Source organism: Eurytemora carolleeae, unplaced genomic scaffold, assembly GCF_000591075.1.
Source record: "Eurytemora carolleeae unplaced genomic scaffold, Eaff_2.0 scaffold1841, whole genome shotgun sequence".
NCBI classification, from domain to species: Eukaryota; Metazoa; Arthropoda; class Copepoda; order Calanoida; family Temoridae; genus Eurytemora; species Eurytemora carolleeae.
In genome coordinates this window covers 1-19,637 of record NW_019402154.1, presented here as the reverse complement: position 1 = coordinate 19,637, position 19,637 = coordinate 1, and the positions used below count along the sequence as shown (strand labels likewise).

The following is a 19,637-nucleotide window of genomic DNA, read 5'->3' as shown; positions in this document are numbered from 1 at the left end:
GTAAAATGCACAAAAAACTGGAATACAGCTTGAAAAAAGAAAACTTAAGATAAAAATAAGTTTTGCATCTAAAATATCAATTTATGCAAAATTTTTTGGGGGGCAGCCGTAGGAATATTTCATTTATGTATACTACATTGACACATGACATTTTGCTTTTGATATTCTTATCGAAACAATTTGAAATTACGAAAATATTGTTAGAAATTACAAGCACTAGGCCTGAGAGATCATTTTAATGCTAATGGTTTCGAATGCTTTGGGTATATATATATATATATATATATATATATATATAAACAACTATATATTTATATATTTTTATATATATATATATATATATATATATATATATATATACAAGACACTTTTCATGGACTTATCAAATTATGAGTAAAGTAAAATTGTGGAAATACATTTTTCTCAAAATTGAAAAAGTTATTTTTTTTCATTGTTTTCTTTTTTATAGGATTCTGGAGCTGTTCTTTTCCAAAATGAATCAAGACTAGAATTCAATAATAGGTATTTTATCTTACTCATTTTATAAACAGGGGTGGCTTATATTTAATAGTTTGCTTCAGTTGGGTGGGGGCCGGGGGGAATATTGTTTGCTCCTCTGCACAAAAATTACCCCCCCCCCCCCTGGAATTCAATACAGAGAATTTGGTAATTTTTATGTAAAATCTATAATTTAGATTTAATGTTTAGGTTTCATTTTCTCTTAATTTCCCTTTTTCTAGATTTTTAGCAGTTATCATCTCCACAAACAAAGTTATCTACAATGCCTTCCATATAGTTCGGGTAAGTTTATTTTAGGAGGCTTACAAGTATTAAAGGGAATACATTTTTTAAAAGAGTGCATGGTTTATAAAGAAGGAAAAGTGTTTTTTACTCAGTAAGTTGTCGGAAAACGACCCTGGTACATTAGGAACACACTTTGTCTTTCTTATATGGTAATGAGAAATGTTTTAAAGTAGTGTGCATGCTTCTCTAGAGAAATAAACGTTTTGGCTCAACTTCCTATGAGAGAGAGTCGAAATAATTAAACGATCACGCAAAACTTCCGTTTTGAATCAGAAATCCTTTCGAGGCATTCGACTTTTGGGAAGCATAAATACACTGCAGGAAGAATATCTGAATTCTTCTAGTGGAATTTAAATCACCCTGCGTAAAGTTTTCATTGTAAATAGCGATGAATTCTCTCCGGTGGTCTCCAGTGGAATCAAAGTCTTTCTACGAACTTCCATGACTCTGATTTGCATAAGTAGACAATATATTAAATAATGTTATCTTTATTCTTGAATTGTAGGTTCGAGCAGTGCTTCTAAAAACCGACCTTCTACCCTACGATGAGGTTGTTGATATGTTTATCCTGGATCCTGATGGTTTTATTATTAGGTTAGTTGAACAAACTAAAAACAGACTAGATATATACATACTGCTAATCAGCTTTCATGGGCTGGGCTAAGTAGGCCTATAGACGTACCGGCATGACATGCTATATTCTTACAAAATGTTTTTGACTGCCATCTAACCGTCCCTTTTTGCGTTTAATATCTGTTTAGGGGTTAAATTTTACAATTTTTAAAGAAAAACACTTAACTTTTTTTATGAATTTAGTCTATTTTGAAGGTTTTGTATTTCGTACAGTGATGTTCTAAATGAGTTTCGTGGGACACCCTGTATATGTTGCGTATAGCCAGCCAAACGGCTAGACCGGTTGGGCTGACATTTTTTGTGGACACTCATGGGTGGCCGGGGGGTGTTAAAGGCTAAACTAAAAAAATCAAAAAAAAATTTCAAATTTTTTTTTCATTCTTTTTTCCACGGGCAACGACAGGCCCTCCAGCTAGTATTTTATTAATTAAAATTTAAACCAAATTTTTAATATCTCTGGTATTTAATAAAGCAAAAAAATTGGGAGATCACATTTTGGAAAACACAGGATTATGGCTATTTTGTGATTATTGTTTTGTAAAAAAAAACATTGCTTAAATCAAGTAACTTATGTTGAATGCCGCAAGATTTTTAAGGTTAAAGACGATAACTCCAGTTGTACACAATGGAACTCGTTGTAGAAAATATCGCATACTCTACCCTTTAATAGATATCTGTACTCTCTAGAACTACTGTACTATAGGAACCCCGAAATCAAATGAACGCAAATTGTTTACAGTACTGTTTAGAAGAAATGTAAAAAAAAAACTTGTGTTGTACAGAAAATATCTAAGAAACCAATTTGAAAATTGTCCTTGATTATCAATATGCCTTGAAAGTGTATATTTTCACGATTCTAAGCCGCAGCTAGCTTAGTTTGATCAAGTATGAAATATATATCCATGTTTTGTTTTTAAAAACTGATCTTTTTCATTCTTGGTTTTTTTGGGAAAAGTTACTTGCGCAATACTTATTCGAACAAAACACTTTTCAAGCCAAAACAAATGATCAGATCAAAGGTACGGTTGTGAATCAGCCGGACTCCTTTTTTGCTTTATGGAGGATCATTTAAAATTATGACAACTACATTGTTCGATAACAAAAGAGCTGGAATTCCTGGGAAGAGAAGGTGGGCCTGGTTTATTCTATCTCCTTACTTTCTGTTCTCATGGGTTCTTCCAATTTCTTTGAATTCTCCGTTTTTAAAATTCCTGACGAATACCTAATCAAATCATGAGATTTTATGCAATCATTAATATTTTTTAACAAATTAAAATGTTTAGAAAATGGCACTCTAAGCAGCTGAATAACGGTGTTGTAACTGCAGAGTTTGAGGTTACAACTTTTTTAATTCACACAAAAACATATATTTTTGTATCACCGCTTGTATCATAAAAAAATACTCACTAAAAGACACCAACAAATCTGTAAAGGAGTCTTTTGGGAGCTAAATCATGCAAAAAGTATTATCTTTATATAGATTAACTAAGCTGAAGGTTGAGACTTCGGAAACGGCTGTAAATTCAGATCTTATCTTTATTGTTTCATACACTGATTAAAACAAACACACACTCAACAATGTGCTGTACTGTACTGTACTGTACTGTACTGTACTGTACTGTACTGTACTCTACTGTACTCTACTGTTAGATTATAATATTTATTACAGATCCCTGAGTTTCCCAAGGTTGGATTCTGGAAAATCAGAGTTGTAGCGGGCGGTCAAGTTACAGAGAAATCGGTAATTTAGTTAAATTAAGTAATTAAGTAAGTTAATTAGTTTAGTAAACAAACTTGGTGCTGCTCAAGTCAAGTTTTTATATATATATTCTTCCCACAACGAAAATGGTCTATATTCATCAATATCGATGAGAATTTTACCCATTTCTACTTACAAACGAGAGCTATTAACATTAAGTGCTTTATGGGTTTTGAAATGTTCATAGATATGAATAGAAAAATGTATGGGTGAGTTATTCAGATAAAATCAAATGACAAATCAAATGACATCAAATTGATGCAACTTCTCATAGCTATATGGATTTAAATATTGAAAGGTTATTTTTACATTATCCAACAAGACTCGCCATGTGTCTTCATTAAAGAATTAAAAAGCTATTATTTTGTTCTGTAATCAGGGCTCAGCGTGTGTCAACTTCATGTTTATCAAGAGGTTTATTCATAATAAAAAAACCTATGATTATGGTAAGATAATGACAGCAAAATAACGAAATCAAAAGTTTAAAACGTTTAGATTAAAGTTGAGAAGTACTATGTTCCCAAGTTTGAAACATTTGCAAGTATGTCAGAATACACTTTCTCATCAGAAACTAATGTCGAGGTAAATAAAGTTTTTTTTTATTTTTATGATTTCTCAAAACATCTGTAGTTTTTTAATTTAGAACTTTTACCATTGCTTTGCTTTAAACAGTGAAATAGAAAGACGACTCTAAGAATCAAATTATAATGTTAAAAAGTTCAATGAGCATGATCGAGAAACATTAAATGTGCAGTGTAAACAGCCCCATTTCACTAAATTAGTAATTCAATTATTGTCTAATAAAACTAATCAGATACACATAAGTATTGCTTTAATGTGTTTTCCTATTCTATTATCTTCTGGTTACTACTGTACTGACTTGATATTGGATATCGATATCAACCATTGTTAGGATCATCTAACTGAACCAAATTACACCAAGATTAAATTATTACATCATTGGATGACAATATTACAACTCCTCTTTTAAAAACAAATCTGAAGATCAAAAATGTTTTAAATTTCTAATTTGTAACCAGATAAACTTGTTATGAAATCAAAACTATAGATAAGCTAGGAGATCACAAAGTCGCCCAAGTAATTTCCCAAACATGTTGCCTCCTCCTTCTATCTAATTCAAAGTGAGTTGTTTAATATCTTATATACTCTTTAGGTATCTGTGAATCATGCGTACACATTCGATAAGATAGGACTGGGAGACTGTATGCTCAGGTGTCATTTTTTTTGTAAAAAAATCTAATAACTGAATCGAATTTTGCCACAAACTCAAGTTTTCTCATCCCTAGGACTTTATAATGATAAATATAATAATTAATAATAAGTTTCACTATTTGATATAAAAACAGTCCTAATTTAAAATACTAGCCTTAGAGGGCGCTTCGTGCCCATCTTCTAAATTAGTTGTGAACATGTTCTCTTTGTGTACATCGTAAAACAAAACAAAAATAATTCGCGGATTTTCACAAAAAATTTCGCGGATTTTCAAAATTTTTAAAAATTTTATGACGATCGAATTTTGATGGAGACAATTATATTTGAAATTTTGATTTTTCATAAACCTTCCCTGGGGTCCCTAGATGTCCCACAAAAAATTTGGGCCCGATCGGTTCAGCCGTTTTGACGTTTATTGGATACAAACAAACAAACAAACAGACAGACAGACAGACAAGACAAATTTATATATAGATATAATGTTTACAACATTGGGTTGCAAAGATATAGGGATAAAAATCAGAGTTTGTGGCTAAGACTCAATTCCTTAAGACTATAATACAGTGTATTCACCATGAGTTCCCCCTAAAGTATAAAACAGTGTATTCACCATGAGTTCCCCCTAAAGTATAATACAGTGTATTCACCATAAGTTCCCCCGAAAGTATAATACAGTGTATTCACCATGAGTTCCCCTTAAAGTATAAAACAGTGTATTCACCATGACTTCCCCCTAAAGTATAATACAGTGTATTCACCATGAGTTCCCCCTAAAGTATAATACAGTGTATTCACCATGAGTTCCCCATAAAGTATAAAACAGTGTATTCACCATGAGTTCCCCCTAAAGTATAAAACTTTAACGACAACCTCAAACTTTTAAGAAACGACCTAAATGTTTTCACATCAAGTCCAAGGAATACGCCAGGAACTCTCATATCTTTGTTTACAAATTAACTGTACAGCACTTTCTGGGTGGAATGTAAACAAATTCAGTGCTGCTTAGGCTGAGACTTTTTGTATTACTCCCAGAAATTGCAGTACATTGCATTTGTAAACAAAAATCTAGGAGTTCCTGGGATATTCTTTATTACGTACTAAACTTGCGCTTCATATTACTTCTGCAATGTACAGAACACTTTTTGTTTACTGTCGACAATTTTTTTAAATTTCAAATTTCTATTTTTGAATCTAAGATCAAATTTTTTTTCAAAAATATATATTTAGATGGTTTGCTAAGGCGATTGATCAAGCGACTCCTCTGTACAACGATACAGTTCACTATAGACAGGAAAACAGCCATAAATAATGTAATAAGAAATATAATAGTAATACAAATAACTGGTTGTTCCATATTTTGTAAAAAAGAAATCATTTAAAAATATTAGAAAAATCAACTATAAACGAATGCATCGAATCGAATTCGTCATTTATGGTTGCAATATGGTTGCAGTTCATTGAATTATTTACTCCGTCAATTTATACGAACACTAAGCACTTGAAAAAAGACGCTTTTAACCCCATTTTCTCATTAGAGAAGCAACAGTTATAAAAGTAAAATTAATTTAATTAAATATCAGCTTATACACTCTTTCATTTGTTCATGAACACTCCCTTTAAATTACAAATGATTGAATGGAATGTCTCTTGGTTTTTCTTTTTCGTTTGCAAAGTGTTATATCTCGCCCATTAATTTATGAAAATTTTGAAAAATGTTGAAATTGCGCAAATGGATAGATGTAAACAATGATTGCCATGATGTATATTTATATCTATCTATCTATTTAAATTAGAGCATAGATTACAAGATTTGAGCTGTCACTATTTACTTGATATAAACATATTTACATATTTATATACACATTAATACATTTATAAAATAATAAAGGGAGGGTTCGCGAAAAATGAAAGGGGGTTTAGGCTTGAAACATTCAACTCGGATCGTAAACAAATCAATTTAATTCCAAACACATCATTCAGATATTACAAACAATCGTCATCGATTTTTTTTTCGAAGCATTCGTACATAGTTGATACTTCATAATAGTTTTAATTCTGTTTCTTTAAAATAATATTTCGCTGGCGCTGGATTTTCGAACATTTCTGGTAAATGTGAAGATGTCGTCTTCTTATCAAAAACCCTCGAAACAGGATTAAATGTTTTCAAAAGTAGCTAGCTGATCATGAAAAATAAAAAAATATTATGAAATATCAACTATATACGAATGCGTCGAAAAATTATCGATGATTATTGTGTGTAATATATGAATGATTTGTTATTGATTTGTTTACGGTCCGAGTTGAATGTTGCAACCTTCTGAATTTGTATGGATTCTTCGTTTTTCGGTTTGAGTCATTTTTAAGTAAGACTAGTAGAGATCAAAAGCGCTTATTTTTTCCCGTAAGCCTATACCACCCTTCATTTTTCGCGAACACTCCCTGTAAGCGCTTTGTCTGATCAATTAAGAATTAAATATCAATGGTTAAAAATGAAGCATTTAATATGATATTATGACTGTATGGTACAGGAGTATGAATACTACTATAAAAAGCAAAATCTACCTGTTAGCCATAAATTAAGCCATGCAAACGAAACCAGGTATCCATAAACTACTTATGACTATGTCACCTTTTACTAATTTTTGCTTTCTTTTATAGTACTCTTTAATAATAATTTCTTTCCACAATTTTAAAGGTTTTAGCTCTGATGTTATAAATATTTCTATAAGTGCAAGGTCGTTAATGTGATGGATTTTTTTCTCATGATAAGTATTTATATCCAGGTTTTTCTTTATTCTCTGTTATAATTATTTTTAACATTTTGTTAATTTCTGACAAACGGTTTTCAATAATTTTTTGTTTAATTCTGATATTTCTAACATATTTTTAATGTCTGATTGTTAATTGTTTTTCATATATTGTTTATTATTTCTAACCTATTGTTAATTTTAGTACTCTGTTTGAGGAACCGTGGGTGAATATAAGTGAAAGTGGGAAACCATTTATCCACAAAACTCACAACTGGACATATCTCAGGCAAACATATATCATTTATAATTCAAGAACACTCCCTAAACGAATCAATTTATAATTTCAAGAACACTCCCTAAACGAATCATTTATAATTAAAAGAACACTCCCTGAACGAATCATTTTATAACTTCAAGAACACCCCCTAAACGAATCATTATGTAATTTCAAGAACACTCCCTTGAATGGACCCCTGACTTAAGTAATCAGTTAATCATTTATTAGTTTTTTTACACTAACTTTATATATTTTCTTCTTATTCTATCCTGACGTGTTCCATAGGGTTTATTTAAGTGGTATTATGAAATAATTGCAAAATAATGCAACTGAAGTCCAAAAAAAAATGTTGGGAATTGAATGGCTTGAAATAAATACTGGAGATTCGTGTTCAATTAATATCAAGAAGTGGTTGAACCGTGTAACCGTCGTGAACCGCTGCTTACCTGGCAAGAGTAGCAGTGAACGGAGTGAGAAGAGAACAGGGTAAAAGAGGAAAAGGAAGGCATAAGAGGCAACCACAGCAGGCGCTGAGGTCACGAACCTATGCATAAGGGTTGCAGAACATCGGCTAACATAGGGCGGTAACTAAACCGGTCAGCAAAGCCAACCGGTTTCTCCACCGCCCAAAGTAAAAGAAATGGTAACCGCCAAAAGTGAGCGGTAACCTTGATAAAATAAACCCCAACCAATACAAACACTGGCAAACCGCCAGCAGAGAGCAGGGAGGGAGGGAGGAACGCTGAGAGAGGGAGAGAAGAACTGGCCAAAACCGGCAGGGAGGGAGAAACAAAGGCACGGGCCGCCAGCCCACGCCGGGGCAGGGACAAGAAAGCTGCGCCTAGCTACAGTACAGACACTCACTACACAAGCAGTACTCCCAACCAGGGGCTCCGCAGCTCTTCACACAATCTAACCGCCCAGGGGCGCCTAAATAAATATGAACCGCTGCTTACCTGGCAAGAGTAGCAGTGAACGGAGTGAGAAGAGAACAGGGTAAAAGAGGAAAAGGAAGGCATAAGAGGCAACCACAGCAGGCGCTGAGGTCACGAACCTATGCATAAGGGTTGCAGAACATCGGCTAACATAGGGCGGTAACTAAACCGGTCAGCAAAGCCAACCGGTTTCTCCACCGCCCAAAGTAAAAGAAATGGTAACCGCCAAAAGTGAGCGGTAACCTTGATAAAATAAACCCAAAGTAGGCAAAGCCGAGTCCTAACAACCCTTACCATCCTAAGCAGCTCTAGCAGTTAACCCCCAACACCAGGGTTCTCTTAGCTAGTTCATTGAGGATTTTATCCCCAAGGAAATCATCCGGAACTGGGTCAAGAAGCCAGGCAGTGATGGGAGCTGGAATCCAAGCCGGCTCCAAAGGCAGTGTGGTATAACCTGCCCCAAAAGCAATTTCCCGAAATCTAGAAAAGGCACACTTGGATAGCGCGTCTGCCATGTCCGCCAGAGGCGTAGAACACCGAGTAATCTTCACCAGGTCAACCTGGCTGCCTAGCCCAGCCGCGACCGAAGCTATAGCTTTTACTAGAGTTGAGGAAAGAAGACAGCTAGAGCTGTAGCCCTTCTTCCAAATAAAAACAGAGCCCGCGTTGTCTACCCAAATTCTAACAGGCTTATTGCGGCACCATTGGTAACCAGCTGCCACTACCAGCAAAGGCCCTACCAGCTCGAGCGCAGACATCATACGCCCCAACTTACGGTTTGAAGGACCCATGCCCCCTCGATTAATCTTGGCCGACCAAGGGGAGAAAGCCCACCAAGTCGGAGTGCAAGCTCCAGCACCCTTCAAGCCCTCCCAGGCCCCGCCAGCTGAGTCGGTGAACACATCAATTGCCCATGGAGGCAGCCCCAAGTCCGGGTCAGGTATTGGGCCGGAGCCAGAACACAGTCGAAGCATAGAGAACCAGAACCAAGCTTGCCTCTTAAACCCACTGCAAAGAGGGACCATAAAAGTACGCTCTAACGAAAACGAGTTAGCGCGAATCAGGTGGTCTATGCAGAACCGTCCGGTTGGCACCAAAGGTTTAATATGCTGTAGCTTCCCCACAGCCGTCCAAATAAGATGTTGCTGACATTGATCAACTTGTAAAAAGGAACGCAGGAGGTGCAGAAGCCGAAATAATTTCTCTTCCGGCAACGCCCAGGTCCAAGCCACAGTGTCATAGCGTATGCCAAGAATAATGCCAGATTGAGCAGGACCAAAGGACTTCTCTGGGTCGTCCCGGGGAGCTAGCTTCACCCCGAGATTAATTGCAACTTCAGTGAAAGTTGCGTCATAACGCTCTAGCGCATCTGAGTCAAAAGGTGCAGCGGCGCAGCAGTCATCCAGGTGTTGGCACACCATATCCTCACGGAAGCGAGATTTCTGTACCACAATGAAAAGGACAATTTTCGCTAGGCGGTCAAAAATACCGGCACTGCTGACACAACCGAAGATAAGGCATAACTCTTTAAAAGCTTGACCACCCCACTGAAACCACTGCAGATCAGTGTCCTCCGAACGAACTGCAACATGCTTATACGCGTCAGACCAATCTACTTTACACATTTTTGCATGTTTACCAGCTCGGCGCAACACCCTCAGCCACTTAGTAGTGGAGGACATTGAAGTAGGGAACTGGTTGTTGTCGATGCCCTCATTAACGGCCATTCCTAGCGGGGCACTCAAGTTCAAGATTATTCTCACAGAGCCGTTAGGCTTGGGCCTAGTCATAATCCCGCTAAATTTCGCTTTCTCAGGTACTTGAGCTAAAGGCACAGGTCCATAAGCAAAACCTTTTGCAAGCCAATCACAAACTGCATCTGTCACCTGCCTGCCGTTTTCAAAAGCACTAGGTGCATTAGTAGCCTTAGACGGCAGTCTGAAAGATCCTGAACAGCCAATGTCTGCTCCACATTGCAAGTCGGCACAAACTTTGTTCAAGGTTTCCAAGTCTTGATAACCGAACTCTAGTGCGGACGCTCTCAGTTTTTCACCGTCAACTAGCGAGATACCAGGAAAATTGTAATTTGACGGAGCTAAAGCCCAAAACCAGGTAGGAAACACGCCATCGTATGAATCAAGTTCCGGCAGCGCAAACTTTGGTTTAAAGGTTTTAAGGGGAGGTAGTTCTGGCAAAGTAGAATGCACCGCGAGCCTCCAAGCATCCTTCCATCTGTGGAAATTGTCCAAAATTTCTCTACTGAAACCTAGGGAAAGAACTCTTTACCCAGCGCTATAAGAAGCAGGGGTTTAAGAGTCGAAATGCAAGCAAAAAGTCTAAATTTAGTTAAAGAAAACAGAAAAATAAATGCCTAAATTTAGTTAAAGAAACCAGAAATAATTAACTTTAACACCACTGCTATGAAACTTAAGATTGAGCGACAAAGCCGCACAAATCGGAGAGATCGTCTTTATAAGACAAAGGAGTCGCATCAACCGGCCTACTATCTTACTGTCCAAGTGTTGGACTCGTTAGCATTGCTTTTGTATAAACAAACTTTTGCATAAAATTTAACGATGTTGGCCACTTAAATTAAATCAATTAATTTAACGAAAATAAGTGTAATTATAAGCTTTAAGGTAAATAACTTTAATGATTCTCCGGGAATCAAAGCAAGCAAGTGTAAATTAAACTGGCTTGCATAATCATCCACATTTCTCGAGTGTTCCGAGCTCCATTACTATAACGCTAGTCAAGTAATAATCCGAACACTTGGACAATAGTACGAGTATCTAAATAATTAATACAGGGCGCCCCACAAAACATGACATTTAATAAAACGATATTTAGTCAAAATCTTACCCTACATTATCTTTACTTTGAAATCAAGTGTAATATGACCTGTCTCTCATATATTTCATTGATCTTTGGTAACAAAACTTAACAAATTTTGGAGAAAGACATTCTAAACTATTTGCCAACCGTCAAGTATCGTGGTACACCCTGCACCCAACTAACCCGAATTGTAAATCAAGAGACAAATAGAATATTTCCAGACGTATTCCAGTTGCTAGACTCTATCCTAACACAAATGTTCAATTACTATATTTCGGGTATTCTGAGTTTTAAAACCAATTTAAGAACTACTCAAACACTAGACTAACATCCCTAGCTCTCAGTAATAAATTTTGCTTATGATTAATTAGAGATAATTGAGTGACAAGAAATAAATTTGATCAAGCAAATAAACAAATGAATGTCTATTGTATTAAACTCGTATTAAACTAGTTCCGGTTTAGACTCGATTATGACACAGATGTAATGCCTATTAAGAAATGCAGAAATACTTAACAAGGAAAAAAAATTCTTTTAACACACAGTATTCAATCTTGCTCATGTTTATAAACGCTGATCAACTGACAAGAAATTATATTTGAACAAATAAATAAACAGTTTAATATTTATTGCAGTACTTGGTATTTAAGAAATGCTCACATACGAAATAAAATTTAAAAGCTGACAGATTTAACCTAGATTAAGTCTGTTAAATGTTAAGTTAACGACAAGGAAATATTTCGAATGCTAAATAAGCCTCTCAAAGTTTAATTGCACTAGAATTTGTGACTAGTTCTGGGATGTTTTCCCAAACAGAAGGAGGATTTCTGCTGGACATAGACGTTGCAGACGTGAGCAAGCTCGCGACCAGCACCTTTGCAACCTGATGATGTACTAGGAGACTTACATGAACCATTGTTGAAAGCGTAGCATACTCCGAGCCCGTTAAACGAGGCTTTTGGTCGTTGATTTTGCCCGTCCTTTCTGAAGTTAGAGCTGTGTCCGGAGCTAAACCCAGAGGAGTTAGGAACATAGCTTGCACTTGACTTTTTCCCCGCCCTGGCCTGCAAATCTTGGTCAGCCCTCGGATTTCTCCCGGTAGGCACCGCACTTGAAAGGTTGTGCGAGGTTAAGGCAAGCTTGAGGATATCTTCATGCTCCTTATAATCTAGGATTACTTCACCTCTTATGGCTCTGCCCGCGTTCTCTTGAAGAACTCCATTAAAATAAGAAGAGAGAACAGCTATTTTCTCTTTTAGCTCGTAGGCTACACTGATCCACTTGTAAGTGTTAATTAAACGGAGCATGATAATCCCCGTGGGGTCAAGAGGCCAAAGCTGTTGCATAGCGGCGATGTAATTGATCAAAGCTTCCGTAAATTCAGCCAGGCTGCTTGGCTCTTCCCAAGAATAGTCGAACAGGGTTACCAGCCCTTCAGCATCTTTTCTCTCTATTTTCTTCATTGGTTTTGCTGCCACACAGGCATTCTGTGAATGGAAATTCTTAATAGACAAAGCCTTAGCCCGGTCATGCATAAACCCAATAGTTTTCTCCGAAAGTTTGCTTTGAGAACCGGAGAACTTCAGAGGAATTGTTTTGTAAACATGAGAACGAGCCGCGGGCATCAGCTTCCACCACTTCTTTATGTCAGACAAGGGTGCTCGTAGAAATCTTGCTTTATGCAAAAGTTTAACACTATCATCAGTTTCTTCTCTAAACCTCCTCGGTTTTGGAGGTTTGTCTTTTGAGAACCTGGAGGCAGCTTCTCCAATATTAGCCTGGTCAGCAGCTCTTTTGAGTTTCACTAGATCCAGCACTTCACTCATCTTCATTTGGTTTATTTTTGTTTTCTGGTTTCTCAGTAGTCTGGCTTCCCCTGGAAGAACATCTTTTAAAACATCATAGTTAGACTTTTCTCTCTGGTCTTCTCCGCCAGAAGAACCACTACTGGAACTGTAGGAACGTTTTCTATTTACTTTGTCTGTCTCAGACTCAGACTGGGAATTGCTGCTTCTAGAACTGCTGTCAGCGACAGTTTTCCTTCTCTTATTTTTCTTTCCCTTGCGGTTTTTAGAAACTATCTTAACCGAGTCAGAAGAATCTGCGTTCAGCTCCGCATTTTGACTCCTGGACTTGGAGGTTTTGTTGGCTGCTGACACAGTTCCCCTAGGTCTTGTTGGAGAAGCAACATTGGAGCGGCCGGAACGAGTCTTCCTCTTGCGAGCCCCTGTAACAGTTTGATTAGAAATAATCATGCTCATTAAATTTGAACAATCTATGCAGTGGTCTTCACAAATTGTGGAGTTAAAGCAACTGCACTTCAAAATTAGGATAATTATTAATTAAATTAAGTTTGAGATTTTGAGCATCGTCGTAAAAAAACAGAACTTATTGTTCAAATACTGCCATGATCGAAATAAATTGCATTATAATTATTGTACAATCTTAAGAGTTTACACACGTTATTTTATTTCAAGTTAATTACCTAACTTGCTGTGCTAATTAAAGACATTAAATAATTACCACCCGTTAACCGGGTTATTGATAAATTTATGGAGGCAATACCTGGCAGCTCTCTGTTTAATCTTGAAACAAGAACACTCCTTGTGGAGAGAACTGAAGAAATGGAAGGTACTTCACTATCCTCTCCACTGCTTGCATTGTCCTCTACCACTCTATCTGCTCTGGCAGATTCTTCTTCAGCTAGACTGCCATCTTCACTCCCGTCATTCTCTAAATAGGAGAGGCTAGTTAAGTTAAGTTAATTAAATTTAAATGTTCCTGTTCTCCAAGTCTAATTGGCAAGTATTAAGTAAAGAACCAAGTCTGAGAACGCTCTTAGTCAAAGCAAAATTGTTGTTAAGCAAAGAAGATTTATTGATCTTATATAAATTATATCAAGTACTAACTACATTTTTAAATTCCCAATCAACCTCGCCATTTCTAGTCTTTTGGTTCTTGGTAGTTTCAAGTAGTCAAGGTAGGCTCTGCTGCTCCATCTCCCTACTGCCTGAATTTCTTCTTCCGAGAAACCAATAACTCCGAGCAAGGAGGCTATTCCTGCCCTGAACGAGTGTGAGGTTATTCTTCCTTTGTTGTAGTCCAAATATTTTCCCAAGGAGTCTTTCAGAATAGCATTAAACCTTTTCCCTGTAAAAGGTAGTCCTTGGTCATCCGTAAACAAAGGGAAGTTCTTGTTCTTGTGAGTAGTTACTGCCCTCCATCTTGAGAAAGCTCTTAAGGGACAGAGCGGGCCTCCTGATTCATAGACATCTACTATTGTATCAACTCCGACTCTGTCAGTTTTTGGAGACTTAAGTTTCACTTGTAAGATTGAAACTTTTTGGCCTTGAATCTTGATAGACTTTAACTTTACGTCTCGTCCTAACAGAGTAAAATTTGGGTCAAATTGTCTCGAGTTCCTTGAGAGCAATTCATGGATTCTAAAAGCCCCATTGAAGCAAAGAGTAGCAATCGACCAAACCAAACGTTTCATTTCTCTGGTCATTGAACTTTCTTTCAGGTCTAACTTGAAGAGTTTCATGGAAGTCGGAGTCACTGTGAGCCTCACTGGTTTTTGCTTCAAACGGCTTCTGATATGATCCATGTTGGTTGCTCCAGTCAGCAGTTGTTGTATCAGGGATGGCCGCAGAATTGGGATCGGGATCCCCTGTGCTAAGTGAACTTGGCGGAGTCCTGACAGATAAGCATTTATTGTTTTAGCAGTCAGTTTCCTTGCAAGCAGCCAGGTTACAAAAATAAGTATTTTTTCCTGGTCTAACGGCAGGTTCATTGAGAAATTTGTTTCGTCTTGGCATTTTTTCAGCATTCTTCCTGCGGTTGAATAGGTTGACCAAGTTGACTTTGACAAGGAATGGTTGGCTATTACGGCTAAATATTCCTTCCATTTCAGATCCAGAGCTCCAGGAAAAGAGTTTGTTGAGAATAAACCAATTGATCCATACTTAGTGACTCCATACACTGGTTTTGCTTTAATTTCCCTTGGTGGTCTTTTATCATTACGAACTGTAAATAATACTTGCAATAATAACTAAAGTAATAAACTGTAATTATATTTCTGTCTCTTGGTTGTAATTAAGTGAAAGCAAATGAGCGATAAAGTAGTTGAGACTTTTAAGCAATAAGTTGTTTAATCATGTAACATGGTAAATGAGTATTGAATGACCTTGCAAAGAAAGAGTTGATAAATAAAGTAAACAAGAATGAGTCGAGTCTGTAACAAGTTAAAGCTATTAATTTGAGCTTCCCTTGAGGCTGTTAAATTGAGCCACTAGCGATAGTTGCGTTTCAAAGAAAAAGTGGTGAAACTATTAAATCGAGTTAATTGGCAAAGCAAAGCAACGTCAATAAACTGCCAAACAAAAATTTCTAAACAAATATTGAACCTGGTTTAAACCAAACTTATCGCCTGAAAGCTTGTTAAGGTTTTGGTTACGTTAAACTAATGCATCATTAAAGTTAAAGTATATGGTAAAATAGGTCCACATTGATTATAATTTTAATTTTAAATAACTGTTTACCGTGTTAAAGTGAACATCTAGCATGCAAGTTATTAAACCAGGGTCTATAATTGAAGTTAAAGACACAAGCTTACAAGTGCAAACCACATTATCAAACTTAACTCTGAGTGAATGAAGCTATTAAATCGAGCTTCTAAGTTATTGAATCGAGCTTGTAAGCACAATGAAATTACTACTCTATAAACATAATTAAATGTAATTTTGCGTGTAATTGAAGCTATTAAATCGAGCTTCTAAGCTATTAAATCGAGCTTAAAGGCACCATAAATTACTATAAACATACAATCTAAATTAATTGAAGCTATTAAATCGAGCTTGTAAACACTATAAAACTAATTAAAAGTAAATCTAAGTGTAATTGAAGCTATTAAATCGAGCTTCTAAGCTATTAAATTGAGCTTAAAATACCATAAAATTACTATAAAACATACAATTTAAAAATTAATTGAAGCTATTAAATCGAGCTTCCAAGCTATTAAATCGAGCTTGTAAGTACTATAAACTAATTAAAAGTAAATCTAAGTGTAATTGAAGCTATTAAATCGAGCTTCTAAGCTATTAAAATGAGCTTAAGGGTACTCTAAATTACTATATAAATATAATTTAAATTGATAATAATAGAAAAGAAGCTATTGAAACGAGTCTACAAGTGCAAACCACCCTATTAAATGTGACTTAAAGAACTACTATCAACTGTAAACTAAATAAAGTAACTTTGAGTGAAAATAAAGATATGGAAACGAGAATCCAGGCTGTTAAATCGAGCTTTAGGGTACAAAACAACTATAAACTAGAATTAAATCGTGGGAAATTTAAATTATCATTAAAGTTACTTATTAAATTACTATAAAATTAAACTAAATAAAAGTAACTGAGTGTAAAAGAAGCTATTAAATCGAGCTTCTGAGCTATAAATCGAGCTTAAGGGCGCAAAATTATAAACTAAAACTAAACGGAGAGAGACTTAAGTAGGGGACGAGGNGAACGCTGAGAGAGGGAGAGAAGAACTGGCCAAAACCGGCAGGGAGGGAGAAACAAAGGCACGGGCCGCCAGCCCACGCCGGGGCAGGGACAAGAAAGCTGCGCCTAGCTACAGTACAGACACTCACTACACAAGCAGTACTCCCAACCAGGGGCTCCGCAGCTCTTCACACAATCTAACCGCCCAGGGGCGCCTAAATAAATATTGAACAACTTCTGCTGAATTTTTTCCGGCGAACCATCTTCGCGGTTCAACTTCTTCTCGCTATTCATTAAAGCTGGCCCAAAGACATTTTTTGTTAAACTAATCTAAATTCAATGATTATGTATTTTAAGGACGGATCGTTTTGTTCACAAACATTCTCAAAAGGTAATTTACAATATATGTTGCATTAACTTTGTGATCTTACAGCTCCTTTACTTTCTATTTTTCAAGAAGTAAAACATCTTTTTCTTAAAAGTTCTTGAGAAAGAGTAGATCCAATTGCAACTATGTATGATGTCCATTGTTAAACTTTTATAAAATCTACTTTAATCAGATGTGTAACATTTCAATGCTAAACTTATTACTTTACAAGAAAGAGGTGTGCAAAGCGCAATTTTTAAACTTTGTGACAGAAACAATCTCAAGAACTGACGAGGGTCAACCCAGACCGAAATTTTTTTTCAATAAATGTGGAACTAACACCTACTTTTTACTCTACAGACAGAGGTTTTGTCCATCACCATCACCGAATTTTAAACCTAATAGTGATATATAGATTATTAAAAAAAAATATTCAAATAAACCCCCCCCCCCCCCCCCCGTGAAAAGTTGTATTTCCTAAACCTGTGTATCCCTATATCGTGATATATTTTCAACCATGGACTGTAATTTGTTCAAATTCTTGAATATTTCATTGTTTTCAATTCAACTGCATAGAAACACAGCGGTTTACAAAGTATACAATAAACGCATTTTTTAAGACAAATTTTGCTCTGTTGTCATAACACTTTTTTTTGCTTCCTTGTATAGAAGATTAAAAACATAAAAACGCTTATTTTAAAACTTTGTTAATTAGAATAATTTGGCAAAATTTAAATCTATCATTTGTGATAAAATATCTTAGTTTACGGTGGAAACACGTTCTTGCTTTTTTTGGCGGAGGTATTTCAGATATTGGTATTTTAATCGATCTCAGATTGATCACTGAAATATAGAAAAATATTGACAAAACTTTAATAAACGGGACTATAAGCTTAATTTCAATAGACTTTCCATGCAAAGACGACAATGCCCAATTCACAGCGCGCGGTACCTAACCTTCGTCTTGAAACCTTTATCTTTTAAATAATATGGATGGTCTTTTCGTTTTTCAGGTCAAAAGTGTTTATTTATGATCATTTCTCTTTTTTCTTTCTTTTGAAAACAGCATTTAAAAATTATCAGTTTTCAAAATTTTAAACATTGATATCTACTTCATACTTAATCAGGCATAGCTTTTAAGGGTACCGTTGTGCGTTGGGCATTGCTATCCTTTCGTGCAAGGTCACTTGAAATTACGCTCACAATCCCTAGCTTCAATTCTTCAGCGCGACGGTGCAAATCTTAACCTTATTTTATTTAAAGGGTGTGACCGGCAATGTATGGTAGTTGAACTGAGACTGTAGTATTGTGGAGAAATTTTTATGATTCATTTGAGACATATAAAACGATTTAAGGACGTATCATTACTGAGTTTAAGCGCAAAATCATCCATTTTGGTGGTAACGTTTTAAGAATCGATTTTAATTATTAAATAACGACGACAAAAAATGTAAAACATATTTAACAGTAAACTATTAGATGTTTAGGAATATATTTCCCAACAGAAATTTGTCAACAAGTCAATGTTAGAATCAATTATTTCTTTTCCATCATTATAATATTTCTTCTTCTTTTCGAATTTGTTCGATTACTTATTTTAGGAAACGAGAGTCAATTTTTTTTCTCAACCTGTTCCTAAACAACAAATTTGTTTACTGTAGAATTTTTGTTACATTTTTTAACGTCGTTATTGAATAATTTAAAAAAAGATTGAAAGTGTGATTTTGAAAGTCGACTTTCTGCTTAAACTCAGTAATGATACATAATGCTCTTTAATCTAAGGAGTTGTAAAAGAAAACATTACAAAATTTAAATCTAACGTGCACGGTGCAAGTTACTTTAGTTTGACGTTAATAGCTCGATCCATCCAAATCATGTACAATGGGTGACAACAGAGAAATGGACCAATTATCGCAAGTGTGAAATATAACAAGGATAAACGAAGTTTTCTCATATTAGTTGACATGTTTTCCTAGATTAAATAAAAAATGTAAAAACAGTAAGTAAAGATTGAACAAATAAAATTGCACTGCATATTTGCACTTTTTTCTTAAAATTATAACTATTATTAATAATTTTCCCAGACACAAAAACTAAGTTGACACTTGTGAAAGTCTACGCTGCCATCTATTGTACTAGAATCTATTTGGATCCATCCATTCATGTCAATGTATTTTCAGGAGAAAAGCGGAGATTTAAATTTCCGGATTAGTATGGAGGAAATACAAGCTAAAATGGGAACTCTTATTGTAAGTAAATTCTTTAAAGGAACTGTATGCGTAACTTAATGTGACCTTTAATATAAAGAGGGAAACCCCCGATACACAACGGTATCCTTTAATCTTTCGACTGCTCATCGATGAAAGTCAAAGGTTTCAAGGGTAATGTTGTGAATAGGAGATACACCTTTTTAGGAAGTTTACTTTGATAGTTTTATAGGACTCAGTTTCATTAATACTATTGTATATGAATAAAAATCAATAAAGCAATGCACTGAGTTTCTCAAATATTCAACGAGTCGGTTTTTCTTACAATATATTTAT

At 35.6% G+C, this 19,637-nt stretch overlaps 2 protein-coding genes across 2 annotated transcripts in view; one reads left to right on the top strand and one right to left on the bottom strand.

Moving 5' to 3' along the window:
- LOC111718010 (CD109 antigen) overlaps positions 1-19,343 on the top strand; it is a gene marked incomplete at its 3' end in the record, with an annotated part of 30,130 nt that extends 10,787 nt beyond the window's left edge. The window contains exons 9-20 of the mRNA XM_023493480.1: positions 470-522; positions 741-801; positions 1,310-1,398; positions 2,721-2,772; positions 3,107-3,178; positions 3,692-3,778; positions 4,371-4,429; positions 5,657-5,720; positions 6,958-7,028; positions 7,382-7,465; positions 17,085-17,118; positions 19,275-19,343. Coding sequence (XP_023349248.1) covers positions 470-522; positions 741-801; positions 1,310-1,398; positions 2,721-2,772; positions 3,107-3,178; positions 3,692-3,778; positions 4,371-4,429; positions 5,657-5,720; positions 6,958-7,028; positions 7,382-7,465; positions 17,085-17,118; positions 19,275-19,343 — 795 coding nt within the window. The remainder of the gene's footprint in view (positions 1-469; positions 523-740; positions 802-1,309; positions 1,399-2,720; positions 2,773-3,106; positions 3,179-3,691; positions 3,779-4,370; positions 4,430-5,656; positions 5,721-6,957; positions 7,029-7,381; positions 7,466-17,084; positions 17,119-19,274) is intronic.
- On the bottom strand, positions 8,413-10,693 carry LOC111718011 (uncharacterized). The gene is made up of 2 exons (XM_023493481.1): positions 8,686-10,693; positions 8,413-8,510 (listed from the first exon to the last, which is right to left on the bottom strand). The coding sequence occupies exon 1, from the start codon at positions 10,179-10,181 to the stop codon at positions 8,700-8,702; it is 1,482 nt and encodes a 493-aa protein (XP_023349249.1). The 5' UTR covers positions 10,182-10,693; the 3' UTR covers positions 8,413-8,510; positions 8,686-8,699.
- Positions 19,344-19,637: the final 294 nt, after the last annotated feature.